Source organism: Jaculus jaculus, chromosome 9 (assembly GCF_020740685.1).
Source record: "Jaculus jaculus isolate mJacJac1 chromosome 9, mJacJac1.mat.Y.cur, whole genome shotgun sequence".
Taxonomy (NCBI): domain Eukaryota; kingdom Metazoa; phylum Chordata; class Mammalia; order Rodentia; family Dipodidae; genus Jaculus; species Jaculus jaculus.
This window is the reverse complement of record NC_059110.1, coordinates 116,759,772-116,781,031: the sequence shown is the minus strand read 5'-3', so window position 1 is coordinate 116,781,031 and position 21,260 is coordinate 116,759,772. Positions and strand designations below refer to the sequence as shown.

Sequence of the window (21,260 nt, the reverse complement as noted above, 5' to 3'; positions counted from 1 at the left end):
ACTCTAGCTGAGGCTGGCCTGGAATTCACTATGTCGTCTCAGGGTGGCTTCAAACTCAACAGCAATCCTCCTACCTCTCCCTCCCTAGTGCTGGGATTAAAGGTGTGCGCCACCACACCCAGCTCCAGCTTCTTTTTTTTTTTTTTTTTTTTTTAAGCATTTTTATTTTTATTTATTTATTTGACAGAGAAAGGGAGAGAGAAAGAGAATGGGCGCGTCAGGACCTCCATCTACTGCAGATGAACTCCAGACGCATGTGCCCCCTTGTGCATCTGGCTAACGTGGGTCCTGGGGAATTGAACCTGGGTCCTTTGGCTTTGCAGTTAAATGCCTTAACAGCTAAGCCATCCCTCCAGCCCATTTAGCTGCTTCTTCTTCTTCTTCTTTTTTTTTTTTTTGAGGTAGGGTTTCACTCTAGCCCAGCCCAGGCTGATCTGGAATTCACTATGTAGTCTCAAGATGACCTTGAACTCACAGCAATTCTCCTACTTCTGCTTCTCAAGTGCTGGCACCACCACACCCAGCCCATCCAGCTTCTTTTTAAAAATATATTTTATTTATTTGAGAGAGAGAGAGAGGGAAAGAAAGAGGCAGACAGAGAAAATGGGTGACCCAGGACCTTTAGTCACTGAAAATGCACTCCAGGCACATGCACCACCTTGTGCAGCTGGCTTTATGTGGGTCCTGGGGAATCAAACCTGGGTTTTGGTTTTGCAGGCATGTTCCTTACTTAACCACTAAGCCATTTCTTAGCCTTCTGTCCAGCTTCTGGAGTCCAGGATACTGATCTAAGAAACTTATTGGGTAGGGGGCCCCTCCCCCTGGCATTTTCCTTACTCTGAGGAGGAAGGCCACAACAGAGAAAATTCATCTACCTTCGGCCCACTCTGGGGGGACCTGGTGCTTCTTATACTGAACTCAGGGCCGCCGTCAGCCTGTCCCCTCACTCTCCCCTGTGAATGGGCCTCACATTGCATGCACCTAGTCCAGCCAAGACCTCCTGGATTCCCAGCTCCGGGAAGGGGATTCAAGCAAGGCACCATTTCAACACAGACATATTTATTGGCAAAACCTATTCCCAAGCATGTCGGGGGAAGGGTGCTAGCAGAGCGGGCAGCGTGATTCCCACTCTCCTTGACAGTGCTCAAGGGGCAAGGCGGGCAGGAGGGGGCCCATTGGAGCAGCCATGGCAGCAGCTCACCTCCAAGGTGGGCTTTGTACTCAGCAAGTGCTTTATTTACACTGTCAGTCAATCCTTATAACACCCCTAAAAGATAGGCACCATTACTGCCCCATTCTACAGAGGGAACTGTGGCATAGAATAGTGATGTGGTGTGAGACAGGTGTCAATTTTGACCTGAGAACCTTCCATTGGGGTTCTAATGCCACCTCCTCTTCCTATCACTAAGATTCTCCCTTTCCCCACTTCCAACTTTCTTTCGTGTGTGTGTGTGTGTGTGTGTGTGTGATTTTTTATTTTATTTTATTTTTTTGCGGTAGAGTCTTACTCTAGCCCAGGCTGACCTGGAATTTACCATGTAGTCTCAGGGTGAACTTGAACTCACATCAATGCTTCTACCTCTGCCTCCCAAGTGCTGGGATTAAAGATGTGCACCATTATACCCGGCTTTTCTTTTTATATTTTTGTTTTGTAAAAAAATAGATTTTTTTTTCTTTTTTCTTTTTTTGCCCATGTTCTGGAGATGCTCCAGTCAGTCAAACCTGGGTTCCTCCCAAGATTGAGTTGGATGGGGCTGGGCATAGTGGGTCACTCATGGGGACTGCGTACATGTATGAAGCCAAAGTACATTGAAAATGCTTAGAAAAGACACAGTTAATAAATTACAGACCTCCCTTCCCTCCCTCTCCCCTGCCTTCCCACCCTCCTTTTACCCACCCTTCCTCCCAGCCAAATCCAGAACAGATGTGCACACCCACCCCAAGGCAGGGTCTTGACCGAGTTCCCTCTGTGTCCACTAGGCCCTCAGTAGGTGGCTGAGAAGTAAATGAATGAATAAATGAATGAAGGAGTACTTGGTGGGTAGCAATAAGTACTTGAGATACTAAGCCTCAGTCTCTCACCTATAGCCTCCCCTGTACCTTGCCCTCAGTACAACACCTCTCTGGCCAGTAAGAAGAGGGTCTTATGGTGGGGCTAGGGCAGAGTGGGGATGACAGGGGTCACCAGGGGTGTTTCTGAACAGGGAAGGCGGGCCACAGGCAGAGGAATAGAGCTGTGCCCTCCAACTCAGCAGACAAGGTTCATGTTCCGGCTGTGTGGTCTCAGGTAGGGTAAGAGGAGAATGAGGACTACTGTTGAGTGATCCTTTCAGAAATTACAAAGCGTTTTTTCACATTTACCCTTGGTCCTCAAAGGCCAGAGAGGCCAAGGGATTTGCAGGACACACAGCCAGCAGGAACTTGAACTTGCCCCAGCGTCTCCCACACTCATCACTACACCCTGAAAAGCCGAGGCTTGGGCCTAGCACAGGAGCCCCACACAGAAGTGTGGCAGCATAAGGGACGGTGGGCCAGATCCCCCAGTCACTTCCAGTCAGAAAAGCTAGCACGCCTTGGTCTGAAGGCTTCCCGGACATCCCCTCCTTTCCCACCCATAGCCCTGAGCCTGAGAGTCCATGAGATACCCGTGAACTTGTGCTCTTCCTGGGTGGGTGGGAAAGTGGGGCGTCTGAGGGCCTGGGCCTTCCCCTCACACGGGCATAAGCACTTCATCGTACTCATCTCGACCTTCCTCCTCATCGAGGGTCACCTTGGCATCGTCGGCATCCAGCTGCAGGGGTGGGAGTGGGACAGGGTGAGGGATGCCAGCACTCGTAAGGTTTAGGAACACTGCTGGAGCGGGGCGGGGGGGGGATTGGCCCAAGTTCTGTGCTGTTCCCCCGCTACGTGGCTGTCTTGATGAATGGTCTTCAGAAGGTGAGAGGCAGCTGGGAGTCTCTCACAGGAGGACCTGTGGATGGTGAGCAGGGAACTCCCCCCCCATTGCCATGGCAACCCCTGTCCTAAATGAGCTGGGCGATGCCAGGATTCACCGGCTCCCGTGGTGAGCTTCCTTGCGTGTGTGCATGTTTATGTGTGTGAGAGAGCACACGTATGTGCAGCTCCGCGTGTCTGCGTGGAGAGGTTAAGATGGGGTGTCTTCCTCGGTGGCTTTTCCATCTCAAAGGCTTTTTCTTTGTGACAGGGACTCTCCCTGAATCTGAGCTCGCTGATTCAGCTAGACTAGCTCGCCAGCAAGCCCCGGGCATTTCCCGTCTCTGCCTCCTCAGCGTACCAACACACGTGGCATTGATGGGACTGTTGGGGATCTGAACTCAAGTCCTCATGCCTACAGGGCAAGCACTTCACACCCTGAGCCATTTCCTCTCCCTCCCTCCCCTCCCCCTCCCCCGTGTCTTTCTTTTCTTTTCTTTCTTTCTTTTTTTTTTTTGGGGGGGTGTCACTCTAGCCCAGGCTGGCCTCAAACTCACGGCGATCCTCCTACCTCAGCCTCCCAAGTGTTGGGATTAAAGGTGTGCGCCACCCTGGCCCCCATGTCTTTTAATGCTTTCACCGACCCTATTATTATTCCCTGCACAGATGAGGCACAGAGAAATGAAGTCACTTGCCCCAAACCAGGATTGGAACAAAGCCTGATGGACCTAGACCTTGAGCTTAACCACTCCATTCTGTTGCCTCTCTCTTCGGTTCCATGACTCACTCCTCACATCCTACAGGCCCTCTTCTGTCCCTTCCCGGTTCTCCGCACCCCCTTATCTCCACCCACTCCAGATGCCCTGCCCAGGCCCTCCTTCCAGCCCAGCCCCAGACACTCACACACTGGAGCTCCAGCTTGCTGAAGATGAGCGGCAGCAGGAAGCGCCGCAGAGGCACCGTGAGGATGAGGACAAAGGGCAGGGCCAGCGAGGCAGGCGTCGACTTCACCACCCACAGCAGCACCAGGCAGATGATCTGGATGCCAGTGAACAGGTGCATCCGCCAGGTCCTCACCTGTGGGGAGGCCAGAGTCAGCGCCTGTCCATGCCACACCCCTGCCCCATCCCAGGCTAGGCAGCCACAAGGCCTTGTTACCCGCTTGACGAAGGGCACATCTGGATGGTACTTGGGTGGCTTGCCCAGGAGCAAGATGCGATCAAAGAGTTGGATGCCACTGAGGGACGTGACCCCCATGTACAGAAAGATGCCAAATAGCACAGCCAGGGGGATGCGGGACAGGATGGGCTCCATGAGGATGGACAGACCTGTGAGGAGGACGACATTCTCAGGTCAGGACACCCTAACGGATTGCCGGCCTTGTCTGTGTTTGGAAGGCAGCCGCACTCACCACTACCCCACCAATGCTCCTTTGTATCTGGGACTGAGAACAAACCTACAACTATCATGTGGACCTCTTCTGTGAATCCTCTTTATAGGCTCAGAGAGGTAAGCAACCTGCCTAAGGCCACACAGCTGGCATGGAGTCAAACTCCGTCTGATCTGCCTATGCGCACTCCCTCAGCCAAGTGTGTGTGTGTGTGTGTGTGTGTGTGGTGTGTGGGGATCACTGAGGTCAGAGGAACTTACATTTTTTTCTCACTCTAGAATGCCTCCTTCACCTTCTCTTGGACCAGTCCTACTCTTTCTGCAAGTAACACACAACCTGGCTTCCTTTAAAAACCTCCCTGAGGGGCTGGAGAGATGGCTTAGCGGTTAAGACACTTTTGCCAGTAAAGCCAAAGGATCCAGGTTCAATTCCCCAGGATCTACCACGTAAGCCAGATGCACAAAGTGGCTTCTGGAATTCATTTGCAGTGGCTGGAGGCCCTGGTGCACCATTCTCTCACTCCCTTCCTCTCTGTCTCAAATAAAAATAAAATAAATAAATAAATAAATAAATAAGAACCCTCCCTGAGACTGGATCTGCAGCTCAGTGGGCCTGCTAGGGAACCTAGGTTCAAAGCCCAGAACCAAAACCACAAAATCAGCATGTAGGAAGCTGAGGCAGGAGGATTGTGAGTTGGAAGCCAGCCAGACCCAGTCTCAAGGAAAGAATAAAAATAAAGACAAAAACAAAACAAACAAACAAGGGCTGGAGAGATGGCTTAGCAGTTAAACGCTTGCCTGTGAAGCCTAAGGACCCCGGTTCAAGGCTCAATTCCCCAGGACCCATGTTAGCCAGATGCACAAGGTGGCGCATATGTCTGGAATTCATGTGCAGTGGCTGGAGGCCCTGGTGCACCATTCTCTCTCTCTCTCTCCCTCTTTCTCTGTCTGTCACTCTCAAATCAATAAATAATTAACAAAAAAAATTAAAAACAAACAAAAAAACAAGGAAAGAGAGAAGGAAAAGGGAGGGGGAGTCCCCTGACCTCTCTCTTAGTGATTACGCACTGCCCACCCAGCTGGACCCAATGGAGCCCGGCGTCCACTAACCCTATGCTGAGCATTACCTGGTGGCAGTCATAAGAGCAGCTGACCCTTTAACTGTGCAGACAGGGAACCGGGTACTGGCTAGCAGCAGAGCAAGGCCAGAGCCCACAGTTCAATGCACTTCTGCTGGCTAAGCTCTGAGGCAGGGCCTGGTCAGGTACTCAGCCAGTGTACTAGCGTCCCGTGCTCCCTCCAGATTCCCTCCTATGAGTAACTGGTGCTGGGGGGATGGGAAGCCAGTGGGTAGGGACCTAGCTGCCGGGCCTGAGAGGTGGGAACCCCGTTCAAAGGACAAGGGCCAGGGGTGGGCAGGGAAGAACCTCTGTGGTGGGGTTAGCCTCACTTACCCACAAGCACAGAGACCAGGAGCCCACTTATCCGCTGCTCCTTGACCTCCTGGATCTGGGCTGCAGCCCCTGGGGCGCTGGCCTTGCCCATGACCGTGAGGGCATTGGCATGGGTGACAGAACGCACAGTGGTGGCACTGAGCCAAGGCATTCCAAAGAGGGCAGCCACCCCACCCATGCCCACGACCAGCAGCAGGTCCAGGTGGAAGCCGGAGCCCTTGACCATCTTGCGTTCGGGCTTGCTGACAATCAGTCTAGGAATAGGAAGGGTCCCGTAAGCCCGAACCTCTTTTATCCCATCTTTCCTTCCACCCAACATTGTCACGCCTTCTCCTGCCACTAGAAAATTCAGACTCTGGGGGCTGAAAATCTTCAGAACTTCCCCAGACAGACCTGCTTGAGCCCCTTAAGCTTCCACTCCTGGGAGCTCTGCCTGTTCTGGGCCCCTCTAACTCCCAGTGCCTAATCTGATTGTTCCAGGTTTGAATGGCCTCCAAATGATACAGGGGCCACAAAACGCAGACCTTCCTCTGATGATTCACTGGCTGATGCCCTTGAGAACCACTGTCTGGTCTCTTGCCCAAAGCCTGCCCTCTACCCCGCCCCCACCCTGTCCATGACCCAGCCCCCATCCTGGCTCTTACGTGGTGATCTGAGACTCCAGGAATATAAGGATGAAGACAAGGAGAGCAGGCAGGGCAGAGGCAAACATCATCCACTTGGGGAACTTGTTATATATGCCCAGCGGATGGATGACCCAGCCCCTGGCTGTGGAGTTGGACACCTTGAGGCCATCAGGTACGGAGAGTTTCTATGAGAGGAGATAGTTAGTCAGAACGCCAGGGCAAGGAAACCAAGGTCCTGGCTCAGGGAGCTGAAGGACTTGCTTCTATTGAACACTTGCTCTGGACCTAATCGGCTCACATGTAGCTTCTCACTCCCGCCTTCATGGACACGGAAAAAGGATCAAAGGCAGTTATAAATCTTGCCTCACATCGCTTGGCTATTTGGTGGCAGAGCTGAGTTTCATATCCACGTTTGCCTGGCTCAAAACATACTCTTGGGCTGGGGAGGTTGCTTAGTGGTTAAGGTGCTTGCCTGTGAAGCCTAAGGACGCATGTTCAACTCCCCAGATCCCACATAAGCCAGCTGCACAAGGTGACACATGTGCACAAGATGGCTCACGCATCTGGAGTTTGATTACAGTGGTTGGAGGCCCTGGCTCTCTCTCTCATTAAAAAAAAAAAAAAAAAAAGTCCAAGCTGGGCGTGGTGGCACACGCCTTTAATCCCAGCACTCAGGAGGCAGAGGTAGGAGGATCACTATAAATTTGAGTCCAGCCTGAGACTACATAGTGAATTCCAGGCCAGCTTGGGCTACAGCGAGATCCTACCTTGAAAAACAAAACAAATAAACAAAGCAACAACAACAACAACAATCTCTTTCCTACAGTTCTAGGCTAAGGAGTACCGAGGGCAATCTCACCCAGACTGCTTTGGGTGGAGGGGGCTTCCAGGGAGGCAGAGATGGGGAAGAGCTAGCCCTGGCTGGTTTTGGGTTGGAAAAAGATATTCTGGGGAGAAGGAGGAGAGAAATGAAGAGGAGAGTGTCATGAGGGAGGGGAGGACTAGGAGGAAGAGTCACCTGGGTATACGTATCCTTGATGAAGGAATCCACCAGGACCATGATGAGGATGGAGATGGGGACCCCGAAGTCCCCAATGACTCGACGCAGCTGGGGGCAGATGAAATAACCCATTGCTGCCCACTTTCCGCCTCCCTCCTGTCCCAGATTTACCCAAGTCTTTGCTGTTCCCAAGGGACCCATCAGCATCTGATGGCCCAGCTTCACCTCAATGATACCTGCTTCCCTTCCTCACCCTCACTCCACACTGCTCCCTGTCCCAGGACCTGTCCTTGATTCCCAAGTGAAGATGGGCTTGCCTGCACAGTCAGGAGAAGGCCCGGAGGCCTGGTATTGGGAACAGGGAGCCAGGCTAAGAATGGGGAGGGGGCACTGGGGAAGCTAGGAACAGAGGGGTGCTGGAGAGGATTAGGGTAGTGCAGACAAGGATGGGGGTGGGAAGCACTGACCTTGCCAGGGAAGTAAGTGCTGTTCTTGAACTTGCGCAGCATCATGGCAAGGAAGAAGGTGCCAGCCATGAGCACAAGAGAGAAGAGGGCTGTGTTGGGCAGGGGACCCTGAGGTTTGGGCGTCATCACAACGGGGTCATACTGCTTCTTCAGTGGGTAGTCCTGAAAGATCTGCAGCAGAAAACCAAGACATCCTATGAATTGACTCAACACTATCATGAACCCATCCATTGACCCACCCATCCATTTACCCATTACCCTCCTTCCGTATGTGCATGCATTCATCTGTCTACCCACTTCCTCAACTGACATGCTGATCAGCTTGTTTTTCAGGGATAAAGACCAGGTTAGATGTGGGTCAAGGAGGCAATGAATATGTGTGGAGACAGTACCTCCAGGGCTTGGGGGAATGTTAGAAGGCTGGAGAGCAAGAATAAGTGATAAGGACGTTTGTAAAAAGTGCTTAAGGATGGTTGGAGAGATGGCTGAATGGTTAAGGTGCTTGCCTGCAAAACCAAAGGACCCAGGTTTGATTCTCCAGTACCCACATAACGCCAGATGCACAAGATGATGTGTGCATCTGAAATTTGTTTGCAGTGGCTAGAGGCTCTGATGTACCCATTCTCTCTATCTCTTTTTCCCCTCTCTCAAACAAAGAAATAAATAATATTTTTTAAGTGCTTAAGGAGCCAGGCACTTGGGAGGCAGAGGTTAGGAGGATCATTGTGAGTTCAAGGCCAGCCTGAGACTACATAGTGAATTTCAGATCAGCCTGGGCTAGAGCAAGAACTTACCTCGAAAAAGAAAACAAAACAAAATGCTTAAGGAATTGGAGTGTATAGTGGCAGAGCATAAACAAACAAACAAATCACTAAGTAAATAGGAATCACGGGACACACAGAGTCCACGCTTCTATATAAAGGGCAGGTATATAAGGCAGACAGCTTCTGGGGACAGGAAGCGAGCTAAGGAGGCAGAGGTCCCATTAGGTTCTTGAGGTCAAGTGGTGGAGAGGAAAGGGGGTGCACAGCCTCCCAAGCCCCCACTGTCCTTGCTGTGAATGGCTTCGGAGCCATTCTCTCATCCACGCTAGCACTAGCCACATGGCATGTGGTCACGATCATGGACACAGGCGTACACAGGTGTATTCATTCTCTCTCTCCAGTCAGGTGGGGCAAAAGCACTGAACCACAAGGAGCAGGTCAGCACATTCATGGTCCCAGGCAACCCGGTGGCACAGTCGTTCGTGCGGACGAGTGAGCCAGAGTGACACGCGTGTGCCCGCACTCACGGTTCTGCACACGGAACGCGGCCACACCCACCCTGTACACACACACACACACACACACACACACACACACACACACACACCATGACAACAGGGAGCCCGCACGCTCAGCGTCCCTCCAGCTCCCACCTTGATCAACTTGGAGAAAGTCTCAAAGATGAAGATGAGAGAGATGAGGAAGGAAAAGATCTCCTGGGTGTATCGGGAGATGAACTGCACCAGGAAGCTGCCCTCGAAGGCCACCACCAGCACCACCAGCAGGATGAGCCAGACGCCAATCCAGGCGCGGCCCACGATGTACTCCAAGCCGTTGCTCTCGCAGAACTGCGGGCAGTCAGAGGGAACCCAGTCAGCCCGGCGCAGCTTGGGCACCGCGCATGTGCGGGGCGGGTGGGCCAGGATCAGGGTCCGAGTGGGACTGGGACAGTGCTACCGAGTAAAAGGCTTCCTCAAACACGAGCAGAGGTCCCGAGAAACCGAGCACGAGCAGGGGCTGTGCTCCCAGAAGGGCAAAGAGGATGCCCTGCACGGCGGTAGAGATGAGCAGCTCCGACACCCCCATCAGGTTCCGGGTCTTTTCTCCTATGGGAAGAGGTCACGGGGGGGGGGGTCAAGATCAGGAGAGTGGATTATTTCCAGAGCCCAAAAGGCTAAGTCATGCAGAGATTGATGCAGGAGTCTCGAGGGTCAGACTGAATCAGAGCTGAAACCACAGGCAGAGAGGCCAGAGGGTCAGAGGCGAGCGTTAGGAGAGAGTGGTATTTGGTACTGACCCAGGAGGCCGCCGAAGGTGATGGCAGGTGACAGGGCAGCAAAATAGATGAAGATGACCGCAGCCAGGACCTGGGGGCTGAGTGCATCTGTGATGTCACTTAAGTAGTAAGGGTAGCGGCGCCGGATGTCACGTACCAGGCCTCCAAAGAGCCGGCCTGTGCGCCGAAGAGGGTCATCTGGGCCTCCGGGGACCCCTGGGCCCCCGTTCAAGTCTGCGGGGCAGGACGGGATCGTGGTCAGAATTGGTTGGAAGGTCAGGGGGGCTGCGGAGCATGCTCAATGGGGACTGGTGCGAGGGAGTGTGAAGTGGGGAGGGGCACTGTGCTGGGAGCAGGAGCGCTACTGAGAGAAGCTGGTGCTTAGGCTCTTGTACCTAGGTTCTTGTACAAGCTGGGGTCCGGCTTGGCAGGGCTGGGCAGGTAGCGCCTCCGGAGAAGCTCCCTCTGCACGGGCACCAGGCTGAGCAGGGCCTGCTCCGTGGGGGCATCTGTGGGCGGCAGCACCAGGCTGCAGTCTAGAAAGCCTTCCAGGGAGCTCAGCAGCTCGCCCCGGCTCTGCGCCAGGTAGGCATTTGTCCGGAACACCTGTGAGCAGAAGAGAGAGGGTTGGGGCTGCCAAGACTGCAGGTGAGGGGTTCTGAGTGAGCCAGGAGTCGGGGAGCATGACTGTCATCCCAGCACACGGGACGGGGAGATAGGACGATCGCCATGAGTCCAAAGCCAGTCAGTTATACAAGTTCTGGACCATCCGGGCTACATAGAAACACTGTGTCTCAAATAAAAGAACCCAAAACCCAGCTGGGTGTGGTGGCGCACGCCTTTAAGGCCAGCACTTGGGAGGCAGAGGTAGGAGGATCTCTGTGAGTTCAAGGCCACGCTGAGATTACATAGTGAATTCCAGGTCATCCTGGGCTAGAGTGAGACCCTACCTCAAAAAAAAAAAGAGTACCCCAAACCCTCTAGGGCCAGCTGGGATCTCCCTGTTCCCTCTAAGAATGATCTGTAAGGAGACAATCTAGGGCCCTGGGTGGAGAAGGAGGAGCTAAAGTAACCCTGGTGGGTGGGCCAGACACACCACAGAGCAGACTGGGACAAATCACAGGAACCAGATAGAACCAGGTCAGACTGGACCAACAAGGCCAGTTCAAACCAGGCTAAGTCCGACCAGGCCAGGAACTATGGAATTCAACCCAATGGGTCCAACAAGTGAGTCCAAAGTCAGCCAGTCTATGCATGGAACATGGCTTCTTCCATCCCTGGCTGCCCAGGTCCCCACCCTCCTGGCCCCCCGCTCACTCTTTCAGTCATGAGGGTGGCGGCAGACCGGCCGAGTTGAGTGTAGTCGGTGTGAGGGGCGTCGGGTCCCAGCACCACAAAGAAAAAGCGCACGGGCTCTAGCAGCTCCAGGTCCTCCAGCCTCACAGCCTCCTCCAGCCGCACGAAGCCCAGCACCGGGCGCTCCAGGAAGGTGGCGCGGCCTGTGGGAGACATGAAGTGGTCAATCCAGGCCAAGGGGCCCCAAGTGGTGGTGCATGCCTTTGATCCCAGTGGAGGCAGAAGTAGGATGCTCTCCTTGAGTTCTAGGCCATCCTGAGACTACATAGTAAATTCCAGGTTGGCCTGGGATAGAGTGAGACCCTACCTCAAAAAAAAAAAAAAAGGGCCGGAGAGATGGCCTAATGGTTAAGGCATTTGGCTGTGAAGCCAAAGGACCTAGATTAGATTCTCCAAGACCGACATAAGCTAGATGCACAGGGTGGCACATGCATCTGGAGTTCATTTACAGTGGCTGAATACCCTGACGTGCCCATTTCTCTCTCGAATAAATAAAATAAAATGAATAAAATTAAAAATTAAAAAAAGCTGGGCGTGGTGGCACACGCCTTTAAACTCAGTACTCAGGAGGCAGAGGTAGGAGGATTGCCATGAGTTCGAGACCAGCCTGAGACTCCATAGTGAATTCCAGGTCAGCCTGGGCTACAGTGAGACTCTACCTTGAAAAACCATGAAAACAATAAATAAATGAAAATTTAAAAGCTTGGTATAGTGGTGCCTTTAATCCCAGCACATGGGAGGCAGAGGTAGGAGGATCGCTGTGACTTCGAGGCCAGCCTGAGACTCCATAGTGAATTCCAGGTCAGCATGGGCTAGAGTGAGACCCTACCTCAAAAAACCAAAGAAAAAAAAAGAAAGAGCGAGCGAGTGACAGGGAGCCCAGCCCAGGGGAGGCAGGCTGGCGCCGGGCAGGAGAGAACTGCGGGAAGCATGGAGGGAGGGGCTCTTACCTACTAGCACCAGAGTAGTTTCTGAGTTCGGGGGGATTTTCTCCAGAATTCCAGATGAGTGTCCTTCAGGGCCCCCTTCTCCCTGTGGAAAGGAGGGTGGTGAGGGGAGCGCTGGGGCCACAGTGGATGGAAGGAAATAAGCACCTAGCTCCCTCCTCTCCTAACCCTCACTCCCAGCTGCAGCTTCACCTGTTCGCAGAAGAGCTTTATCTCCAGTGAGGGCTGTTGGGAGAGCAGAGGCTGAGAAGGGTCCCCAGAGCGTGTCAGGACGGCAGGCCTCACCCCCTCCAGGGCCTTCAGGTCTTCGGCATGGCTACAGGATTGAGAGAACACGGGCAGAGTAAACTGGTCATGCTGAGCTTTAGTACAGACTAGTGAGGGAGAGACCAATGGTAGACCTCATATGGAACACCCAGTGACTCAACCAGAGGAACTCTAGAATACGAGGAGAATCAAAGTCGCTTTTTCTGTTTTCTTTTTTTCTTTTACTTTTGTTTTTGAGGTAGAGACTCACTCTAGTCCAGGCTGACCTGGAATTCACTATATAGTCTCAGGGTGGCCTCGAACTTGCAACGATCCACCGATCTCTGCTTCCCAAGTGCTGGGATTAAAGGTGTGCTCCTGTATGGGATGTCTAAGTGAGATCAAAAGAATGGATGGAGCACTGGGCATGGTGGTACATGCCTTTAATCCCAGAATCCCAGCACTTGGGAGGAAGAGGTAGGTGGATTGCCGTGAATTCAAGGCCACCCTGAGACTACATAGTGAATTCCAGGTCAACCTGGGCAGTTGATCACTCTTTGTGAGATGTCAGAGGTGGGAACTATGCTGGAGGACAGTCCATTTGTAGCCAAGGAGGGGCAGGAAGATCTTGGGCAAGGGAGCAATAAAGGGGATCGTGAGGTGTGGATGGCACCCAGTTCTGGGCGGATTGAGCACCTGCGTTTGAGCAGCAAGGTCCGCAGCAGCTCCTCTCGGTCCTGGGGCCGGATCTGCTCATCGTAGATGAAGCCATCCAGCAGCTGGTTGGCCACACCAGCCAGGGAGGTCTCGGGCAGATCCAGGAGGACAGTCCCTACAGGCAGGGGAAAGGTGAGCTGGGCGGCTCCACTGTGGCTGCCCCATGGCTACCAGCTGGGGTCACAGAGAGCCCAGTGGGGCTCACCTTTGGCAAAGGCTCGTTGCAGCTCAAGGAGGCTCCAGAAGGTGAGGTAAGAGAGGTGTGGGCGGCCCCAGACACCATCTTCCCGCAGGTTCTCCTCAAGCCCCATCCAGTGCGCCACCTCTACCCATTGCAGCTCCTGGTTCCTCTCGTCCATCATTAACTCTTGCAGCTCCACATAAGCCTGAAGCCATAGGTCCCAGTTAGTCCATCAGGCCACTGGCTGGCCCATGGGAAGACAGAGCTGGTGACCTTGTGGGTACCCAGAAGCTCTGGACAGATGCTTAGAAGAGGCCCAGAGCCCTGGAGTGGGGGGGGGGGGGGATTCTCTGCTCACAGCATGGGGAAACGCAGAGGGTCCCATGGCTCCACGGCCGACCATCCTCAGCAGGCGCTCACCCCATTTCAGAAAGAGAATGGGGACCTCTGAACCAAGAAGGCTCTGAGAAGTCACTTGGCCAGAAAACTGGGGTCTGGTGGCCAAGACTTCAGGGATTTAGGGAACTGCTTGGCCAGTTTCCTGCCTCCAAGACTGCTGAGGTGATGTGGCTCAGCCTGTCTTGAGACCTGAAGCTACTTCCAGGGTCATAGGTGAGGCGGGTCTGAGTTGGTAGCAGGATTGTGCGCTTTTTCCTTTTACATTTTGGGACAACATTGTCATCTACAAAGTTCACACTCAAGGACCATGCAATTGAGTTACAAAAAAAAAAAAAAAAGAAAGAAAGAAAGAAAAATCTCAGTGGGAGCCTGACTTCTGCGTGTTCCCAGACACCTCTGGGACCCAATGAGCATCCAGCCCAGTCACACCCCAGGGCTCTGGCTCAGCCCTCAGCAGTCAGACTATCTGCCCAGTGTGTTTGGAAAGGGTCTCTCTCCCTCTTAGCAGGTATGTCCCCTTTCCTTTCACTAAAGTCCGGGGACCCCCACTTCTTCCCTGCCTGTGTGCAGGGATCTCCCCTAGCAGGACTGCCATTGTCCCTCCCCATCCAGTCCCCAGGGTAAATAGCTGGTCTCAAAGGTATCTTAGGAAAGAAGGCCGGGGCGCTGGGTCCTCACCTGGCGGGAGCTTGGATGCGATGTGGAGGCCGCGGTGGGGATATAGTCTGTGGCTGTTGACTCAGGAGGAAGAGCTGAAAACCCAGAGGCTGGTTAGCGTTGCTGGTGACATTGCTCCCCTCTCCTCAGCCTGGTGTTGTCGCACCAAACACAGGGAGCCTCAGAGACCCAGGCCCGTTCCTTTCCATGACACCTGGGCTAAGATCCCCGTGTCGCACCCCACTACTGCCACTGTGGGATGTGGCTTTCCATCCGTAGGTCTAGCCTGGCTCTGCAACTGCCCATTGGAGCCTTATTGAGGTCCTCCGGGGCTCAGTCTTAGAGGCTTGACCCCTCAGCAAAAACGGGGACAGTTCCAAGGCACAATGTTTAAGACCACAGGGTCTCCTTCCTCCCTCCCCCGCCACCTCTGGGACCAGACTTCCTTTCCTCTTCCCACCTTCCTGGACAAGCCACCAGCTGTTAGCCTCTCACCAGACTCTGGAGTGAGCGAGCCCCTTATATTTCCTCTACACCAACCCTCATTTCCCAAGGGGGCCTCTTAACTTCAATTCCAATCATCAGCTCTTAAGTCCTGTTGACAGTAAACAGGGCCCCCGCCTAAGGCTCCCCACCGAAGACCTTGGGCAGGCCAAGGAAGGTGGTGTAGGTGTCTGAGGTCTTTGCTCTTGGGGGTCTCCACGGCTCCTCATTTCTCAGGACCTCCGGCCCCTGACACAGAATGATGGCCCCATGATAGGCCAAGAACTTGGCTTAAGAGGCTGGCATTGGGTGGGCAGGGTGGCAGGTAGGTTCATGCCCTTGTCCCAGACAGGCCTGGCTGCTCTCTCACATATGCAAGGGGCACTGTACCGGGTGACTGGCCCTACCTGCCCCCCCCCCCCAGTCATCTCCTGTGATCATTTCAAACAAAACACTGTTTATCCTTCAATCAACTAGGATTGTGGGGGGAACTGGCCCCAAGGCTGGAACGGTGAAGAAGGAGAGGCTAGGGTCCCCACTGCTCCTGCAGCGCCAGAGGTGGAGGATGGGGAATGGGGCTCACCTTCTGGCTCCAGCACCTGCGCCACAGGGATGCCTGGGTCTTCATATTCTTCCTGTTCTAGAATGTCCGCCAGCCCTTCTTCACTGTCCTGATCTGGGATCTCCAGCACTTCCTCCTATGGGAAAAGACCCCCAGGTTCCCAAGAGAAGTGGCCACAGTGGTCCAGGGTAGCTTGTCAGAGCCCTGAGCTGGAGTCCTGCATGGGCCAGGAGACACTCACCTGCATGTCCCCCATGGCTCCGTCCTCTGTGTCCTGTTGTCCCTGGCGATCTGAGTCCCCAGCATAACCCGCTCCTCGGGTCTCTGCAGGAGGGGTGCAGGCTCAGTGAGGCCCAGGATATTCCAGGTCCCCCATAGGGGAGGATATATCTCAGTGCCAAGAGTGCCCCGGGATGGGAAACAGCAGGGTCAAAAGGAGGCAGTGTGGGTGGAAGTGGGAGGAGGAGTTGGGTTTGTAGGTGTGGGACAAGTGCTCAGGGGCAGAGATAGCATGGGTCCTCAGAGTGTTGGGGAAGAATGGGCAAGGGGTATTGAGTCCGCCCTTATCCTCTCTTCCTGCATATTCCCAGGGAATGACCCATCCTGTCTTCGGGCAGTTGAAGGGTTGGTTCCTCTACAGTATCCACAATATACTTTTGGCTCCCAGAAATGGGTAAGTGACTGCAGCATCCTTGGGAATCTTACAGATCCAGCCTTTTTTTTTTTCTTCCATCTTATTTTATTTTATTCATTAATTTTTTTGATGTAGGGTCTCACTCTAGCCCAGGCTGACCTGGAATTCACTATGTAGTCTCAGGGTGGCCTCAGACTCACGGCAATCCTCCTACCTCCTGCCTTCTGAGTGCTGGGATTAAAGGTGTGCGCCACCATGCCCAACTCCATTTTTTTTTTTTTTTTGTAAAATACGTAAGTTTTTTAGTGATTTTTAGTAATTTTTTAATATTTATTTTATTTATTTGTGAGCAGGGAGACACCCACAGAGAGGAAGAGAGAGGAAGAATGAGTATGCACACACCAGGGCCTCCAGCCACTGCAAATGAACCCCAGATACATGAGCCACTTTATGCATCTGGCTTTAAAATACTGAGGAATTGAACCTGGGCCAACAGGCTTTTCAAGCAAGTGCCTTTAACTGCTGAGCCCCATCTCCATCTTGAACATGTCTTTTGGCTCACTTTCCACCTAGCCTGCTGGCCTCTTTGCCCTTTGCCTCCTAGAAATTAAGAAGCCCTCCTCTGCTCCAGAGACTTTGCACATCCAGTGTGAACTCCTGCATACACCTTTGGCCAACAGTACTTCACTCAGCTCACCTCTAATGTCTTCTCCTCACAGGCTGTCCCTGGCAACCCTGGCATTTTCTGACCTAGTCTGGCATGTTGGGGTGTCTTTCTTTCTTTTTTAAATATATTTATTTGAGAGAGACAGAGAGGAAAAGGCAGTTAGAGAGAGAGAATGGGTATGCCAGGGCCTCTAGCCACTGCAAATGAACTCCACACACATACACCCCCTTGTGCATCTGGCTTATGAGGGTCCTGGGGAATCGAACTGGGGCCCCTAGGCTTTGCAGGCAAACACCTTAACCACTGAGCCATTTCCCCAGCTCATGATGGGCCTTCTTTTGCTTCTCTTCTTTCCTCTTGTCTCATCTCCTGTCTTCTCCTTAGACAGGGAGGTTCTCATGTAGCTGAGGATGACTTTGAATTTCTTTCTTTTTTTTTTTTTTTGTTTGTTTATTTTTACTTATTTATTTGAGAGCAACAGAGAAAGAGAAAGAGAAAGAGAGAGAGAGAATGGGCACGCCAGGGCTTCCAGCCACTGCCAACGAACTCCAGACGTGTGCGCCCCCTTGTGCATCTGGCTAATGTGGGTCCTGGGGAATTGAGCCTCAAACCGGGGTCCTTAGGCTTCACAGGCAAGCGCTTAACCGCTAAGCCATCTCTCCAGCCCGACTTTGAATTTCTGACCCTCCTGCCTCTACCTCCTAAGTGTTGGGATCACACCGTGTGCCACCAACCACAGTTTGTGTGGTGCTGGGGCTTCATGTATGTTAGGCAAGCACTCTACCTCCGTGGGCCTCCATGCTGACTAATCTTTTAATTTTTTTTGATGAATTTGTGTATGTATCGTCTGACACACCCTCTGAAAAGGAAGGCCCTCAAGTGAAAAGCCTCATCTCTGTCCTCGTGACGTCCCCACGGCCGACAGAGAGCGCTTCGTCATCATGACTTAGCATTTCAGACTTGGGTTCAGGATCTAGGGAGTCAGAATGGTCAGGACCCAGCCAGCATGTCCGCACTTGAGGTTGTGCCCACCCTAGAATATTAGGACAGGCCCAAAGGTGGGGGGCAGAGATCATCTAAGGTAGCCTCAAATGGGGTATAGAGGGGCCTCCTTTCCTCTCTCAGCCACAATGACACAGAGCACTGATGTGAGAGAGACATTAGGTCAGATTCTCTTTTTTTTTTTTTTTTTTTTCGTTTTTTGAGGTAGGGTCTCACTCTAGCTCAGGTTGACCTGGAATTCACTATGTAGTTTCAGGGTGGCCTTGAACTCATGGTGATGCTCCGACCTCTGCCTCCCGAGTGCTGGGATTAAAGGCGAGCGCCACTACATCTGGCTGGGTCAGGTTCTCTACTGTCCACTCTGCTGGGCGCAGGAGGCAGAGATGAGCAAGGCGCCATCCGTGCTATGGAGGGAGCGCACAGCCCGAGGGGCTCCAGCAGGACACGAGTTAGGAACGCGCTGCTGCTGAAGATCATGTGTCGTGGAAAGAACAAGGTCAGAAGTAGGTGTCGGTGACCATAGGAGGGGCTCCAGAGGCCCAGCCCAGGTGTGAAGAGTGACCAGGGCAGAGGAGTAGAGGGACACAGGGCAGGAGGTAGCAGGGTAAATGTTTATAACGAATCATACAGAGAAATTTCTGAGGAATGGGTGGTCGCGAAGAGATAGAGGGAGGGCCATAGCCAAGTCATTAGGGGTGACAGTGACAGCCATATGAATGTCCCTCGGCAGAGTCTTTGCCCTTTGAGAGCCCTGGCCACACACTTTTTTTTCCCTCTCTGCCCTCTCACAAAGGCCTTCTGCTTCTGCCTCATTCTTCATTTTTTTAACTTTTTTTTTTTTTCAAGGTAGGGTCTCACTCTAGCCCAGGCTGACCTGGAACTCACTATGGAGTCTCAGGGCGGCCTTGAACTCACGGTGATTCTCCCACCTCTGCCTCCTGAGTGTTGGGATTAAAGGCATGAGCCACCATGCCCGGCTTAACATTTATTTTTATTCTTTATTTATTTGAGAGAGAGAAAGAAAGAATGGGCCACTTCAAATCAACTCCAGACACATGCACCACCTTGTACATTTGGCTTATGTGACTCCTGGGGAATCGAACCTGGGTCCTTTGGCTTTGCAGGCAAGTGCCTTAACCATTAAGCTATCTCTCCAGCCCCCTCTTCTTCATTTTTGTTCTCTCTTCCTTCTCTGGTCCTGCCTCCACTGCCTCCTGGGCCTTAGATCCTGACTGGCCGGAAAGTTATCTAAGCCTTAGGTACCAAAAGTCCAACCATGGAGCTGGGATTGTGGCCTTGGTTCTCTCAAGGGCAGCAGGACAGAGCTAGGGAATCCAGAGTCTCAGGCCACCACCCTGGCCCTGAGCGACCCTAGGTAGCTCCCAGACTGTCACCTGTCTGCCCAGTGAGAACTCGGAGAAAGAAGGGTGCCTAAAGGAGCCTGGAGCCCAGCTGGGTTTGCGGGGGGGGGGGGTGTGCGGGGGGTACCCCCAGGCCTAGATTACTCTCTGTCAGCCTGGCACCCGCTCACTCTGCCTGTCACTGATAAGAGCCTGGCCCACAAGCCAGCACTGCCCCGGCACTGGAAGTGCCCCAAACACCTGGTAGGCGAGCCACCAGCCAGGGCAGGCCAGATTAGAGATCTTGAGATGGAACACAGCTGGGAAAGTGCAGGGCGAAGAGGGGCACAGGTGACAGGGACGAACCCACACACCGCCAAGCAGCTGTGTCGCCTTATCTCTCCCAGTCCCCAGACCCTGTGTGAAGCTGGTCAAGTCAGTGGCCCCATTTCATAGCTGAGAAAACTGAGGTTCAGAGAATTCTACCTCCTTCAGTGGCCTAGGAGGTAGGTATCAGAGGTGGGGGTAAGCCCTGGCTTGCGACTCCAGCCACATCTCTAATCACTATATAAAACTGCCTCCCGGTGTGTGTGTGTGGAACCAGCTCTTAGTTAGTAATGAGTTAGAATTTTAAGTCATGGACTCTACAGCTGGACTGCCTGGGTTCAAATCCCAGGGCTGCCATTTACTGTGTGGGCTTGGGCAAGTGACTTAACCTCTCTGTGCCTCGGTTTTCTCATCGTGCCAATAGGGCTGGTGATAATGAGTCCCATGCCCCAGAGCCGCTGTGTTACATGAACCTCACATACAGAAAACATGGGGCACTCTAGCTGGCACACTCTGAATGTTCCTTCATGCCTACCACTGCCATCTCAGTGAGGCTGGCTTTCTTCACCCCTCCACAGATTCGCCCTCAATTCCCACAGAATTAGCCTGAGCTCAGAGATTTTCCATCCTTGGGCTCAAAGGGGCATCTCCTTTCCCTCCAAACGCACGCCTTTAATCCCAGCGCTCAGGAGGCAGAGGTAGGAGGATCACCATGAGTTCAAGGCCACCCTGAGATTACAGAGTGAATTCCAGGTCAGTGTGGGCTAGAGTGAGCCCCTACCTCAAAAAACAACGAATTTAAAACAATTAAAAAAAAAACCCACAAAGAAGAAGCCAGAGCCTGGTGTGGTAACACACACATTAATCCCAGCGCTCGGAGGCAGAGGCAGGAGGATGGCCGTGAGTTCAAGGCCACCCTGAGACTACATAGTGAATTCCAGGTCAGCCTGGGTGAGAGTGGGACCCTACCTTGGAAAAAGAGAGAGAGAGAGGGAGGGAGAGAGAGGTGTCCCAGATGGGAAGTGGTATTGGCTGACATTTCATCATTTCCACGGTGGGATATGGGATTGCCTGGGTCCCCCCACACTTGGAGGGAACAGGGGTCTGGGCGAGTCTGAGTTTCTGGGGTGCAAGGGGCTGACAGAAAGCGAGCAGAATCTACGGTAGGAGGGCTCAAATCTGCCCTGGCCACACACCCCTGCCGCACGCTCGTCTCTGCGTGGGCACTGCCACCTCCTCCCACACATCCTCACGCTCCCACCCTGCCCACCCGCACACCCCTGGAGCTCAGGGGGCTGTGCCACATGGGCACAGATTCAGGCTGGCCACCTGCTCAAACCTTCAGGGCAGGTGCCAAGGCCCACCCTAACCCCTCCCTGCCCTGCCCACCTGCTCAGGAGTCTTGGGGTCTCTCGGGAAGTCCTGCAGCCACGGGTGCCCTCTGCAATCAGCTGAGCTTCCAGCTGCTCTAACAGCGTTGGCCTGCGCTCAGGTGCCCCGGGGGCAGCTCCCAAACCCCTGACTCATGCCCCCGCCTCCTAATCTGCCCGGCCCACGGCCCGGAGCCCCTTCCCGCCCCCCACCCCACTCCAGCTGGGTGCCCCATAAACAGAGTTATCTCTCACCCACATCTGGACAGCTGTGCATCGGGCCCACCCCACCCAGCCTGGCCAGTCCCTAAGGCCTCCAGGTCCTCCTGGGCCCCTGGGAGTCTCCTTAGTCTTCATTGCTACAATGAGGTTTGACGGCTAGGTTCTCAGGACCCCAGCGCTGCATCAGGAAGCCACCAGCTTCTAGACGTCTCTGCCTTGCTTCTGTCTCTCTCCTCCACT

The 21,260-nt window shown here is 53.4% G+C and overlaps 1 protein-coding gene across 2 annotated transcripts; it reads right to left on the bottom strand.

The window, feature by feature from the left end:
* Positions 1-1,914: 1,914 nt before the first annotated feature.
* Positions 1,915-20,855, bottom strand: Slc4a1 (solute carrier family 4 member 1 (Diego blood group)). Of its 2 annotated transcripts, XR_006639011.1 has the most exons (21): positions 20,818-20,855; positions 15,700-15,782; positions 15,480-15,594; positions 14,435-14,508; positions 13,382-13,562; positions 13,156-13,291; positions 12,406-12,529; positions 12,217-12,298; positions 11,228-11,409; positions 10,306-10,516; positions 9,932-10,144; positions 9,592-9,740; positions 9,288-9,482; positions 7,871-8,041; positions 7,422-7,511; positions 6,422-6,588; positions 5,778-6,031; positions 4,093-4,262; positions 3,838-4,011; positions 2,646-2,791; positions 1,915-1,995 (listed from the first exon to the last, which is right to left on the bottom strand). XR_006639011.1 is itself a non-coding variant. In XM_045159809.1 (20 exons), the coding sequence occupies exons 2-20, from the start codon at positions 15,712-15,714 to the stop codon at positions 2,711-2,713; spliced, it is 2,784 nt and encodes a 927-aa protein (XP_045015744.1). In that variant the 5' UTR covers positions 15,715-15,782; positions 20,818-20,854; the 3' UTR covers positions 1,915-2,710. The 2 variants fall into 2 exon arrangements, 1 of the variants encoding a protein (XP_045015744.1); XM_045159809.1 differs by having other exon boundaries at positions 1,915-2,791; positions 20,818-20,854.
* Positions 20,856-21,260: the final 405 nt, after the last annotated feature.

What these genes read in the sequence shown, in the direction of transcription:
- Slc4a1 (XM_045159809.1), bottom strand. An exon ending in AACTACTCTGGTGCTAGTAG is followed by an intron (nt 11,410 to 12,216) that starts GTAAGAGCCCCT and finishes TGTCTCCCACAG; the next exon opens with GCCGCGCCACCTTCCTGGAG. An exon ending in CCACCCTCATGACTGAAAGA is followed by an intron (nt 10,517 to 11,227) that starts GTGAGCGGGGGG and finishes TTCTGCTCACAG; the next exon opens with GTGTTCCGGACAAATGCCTA.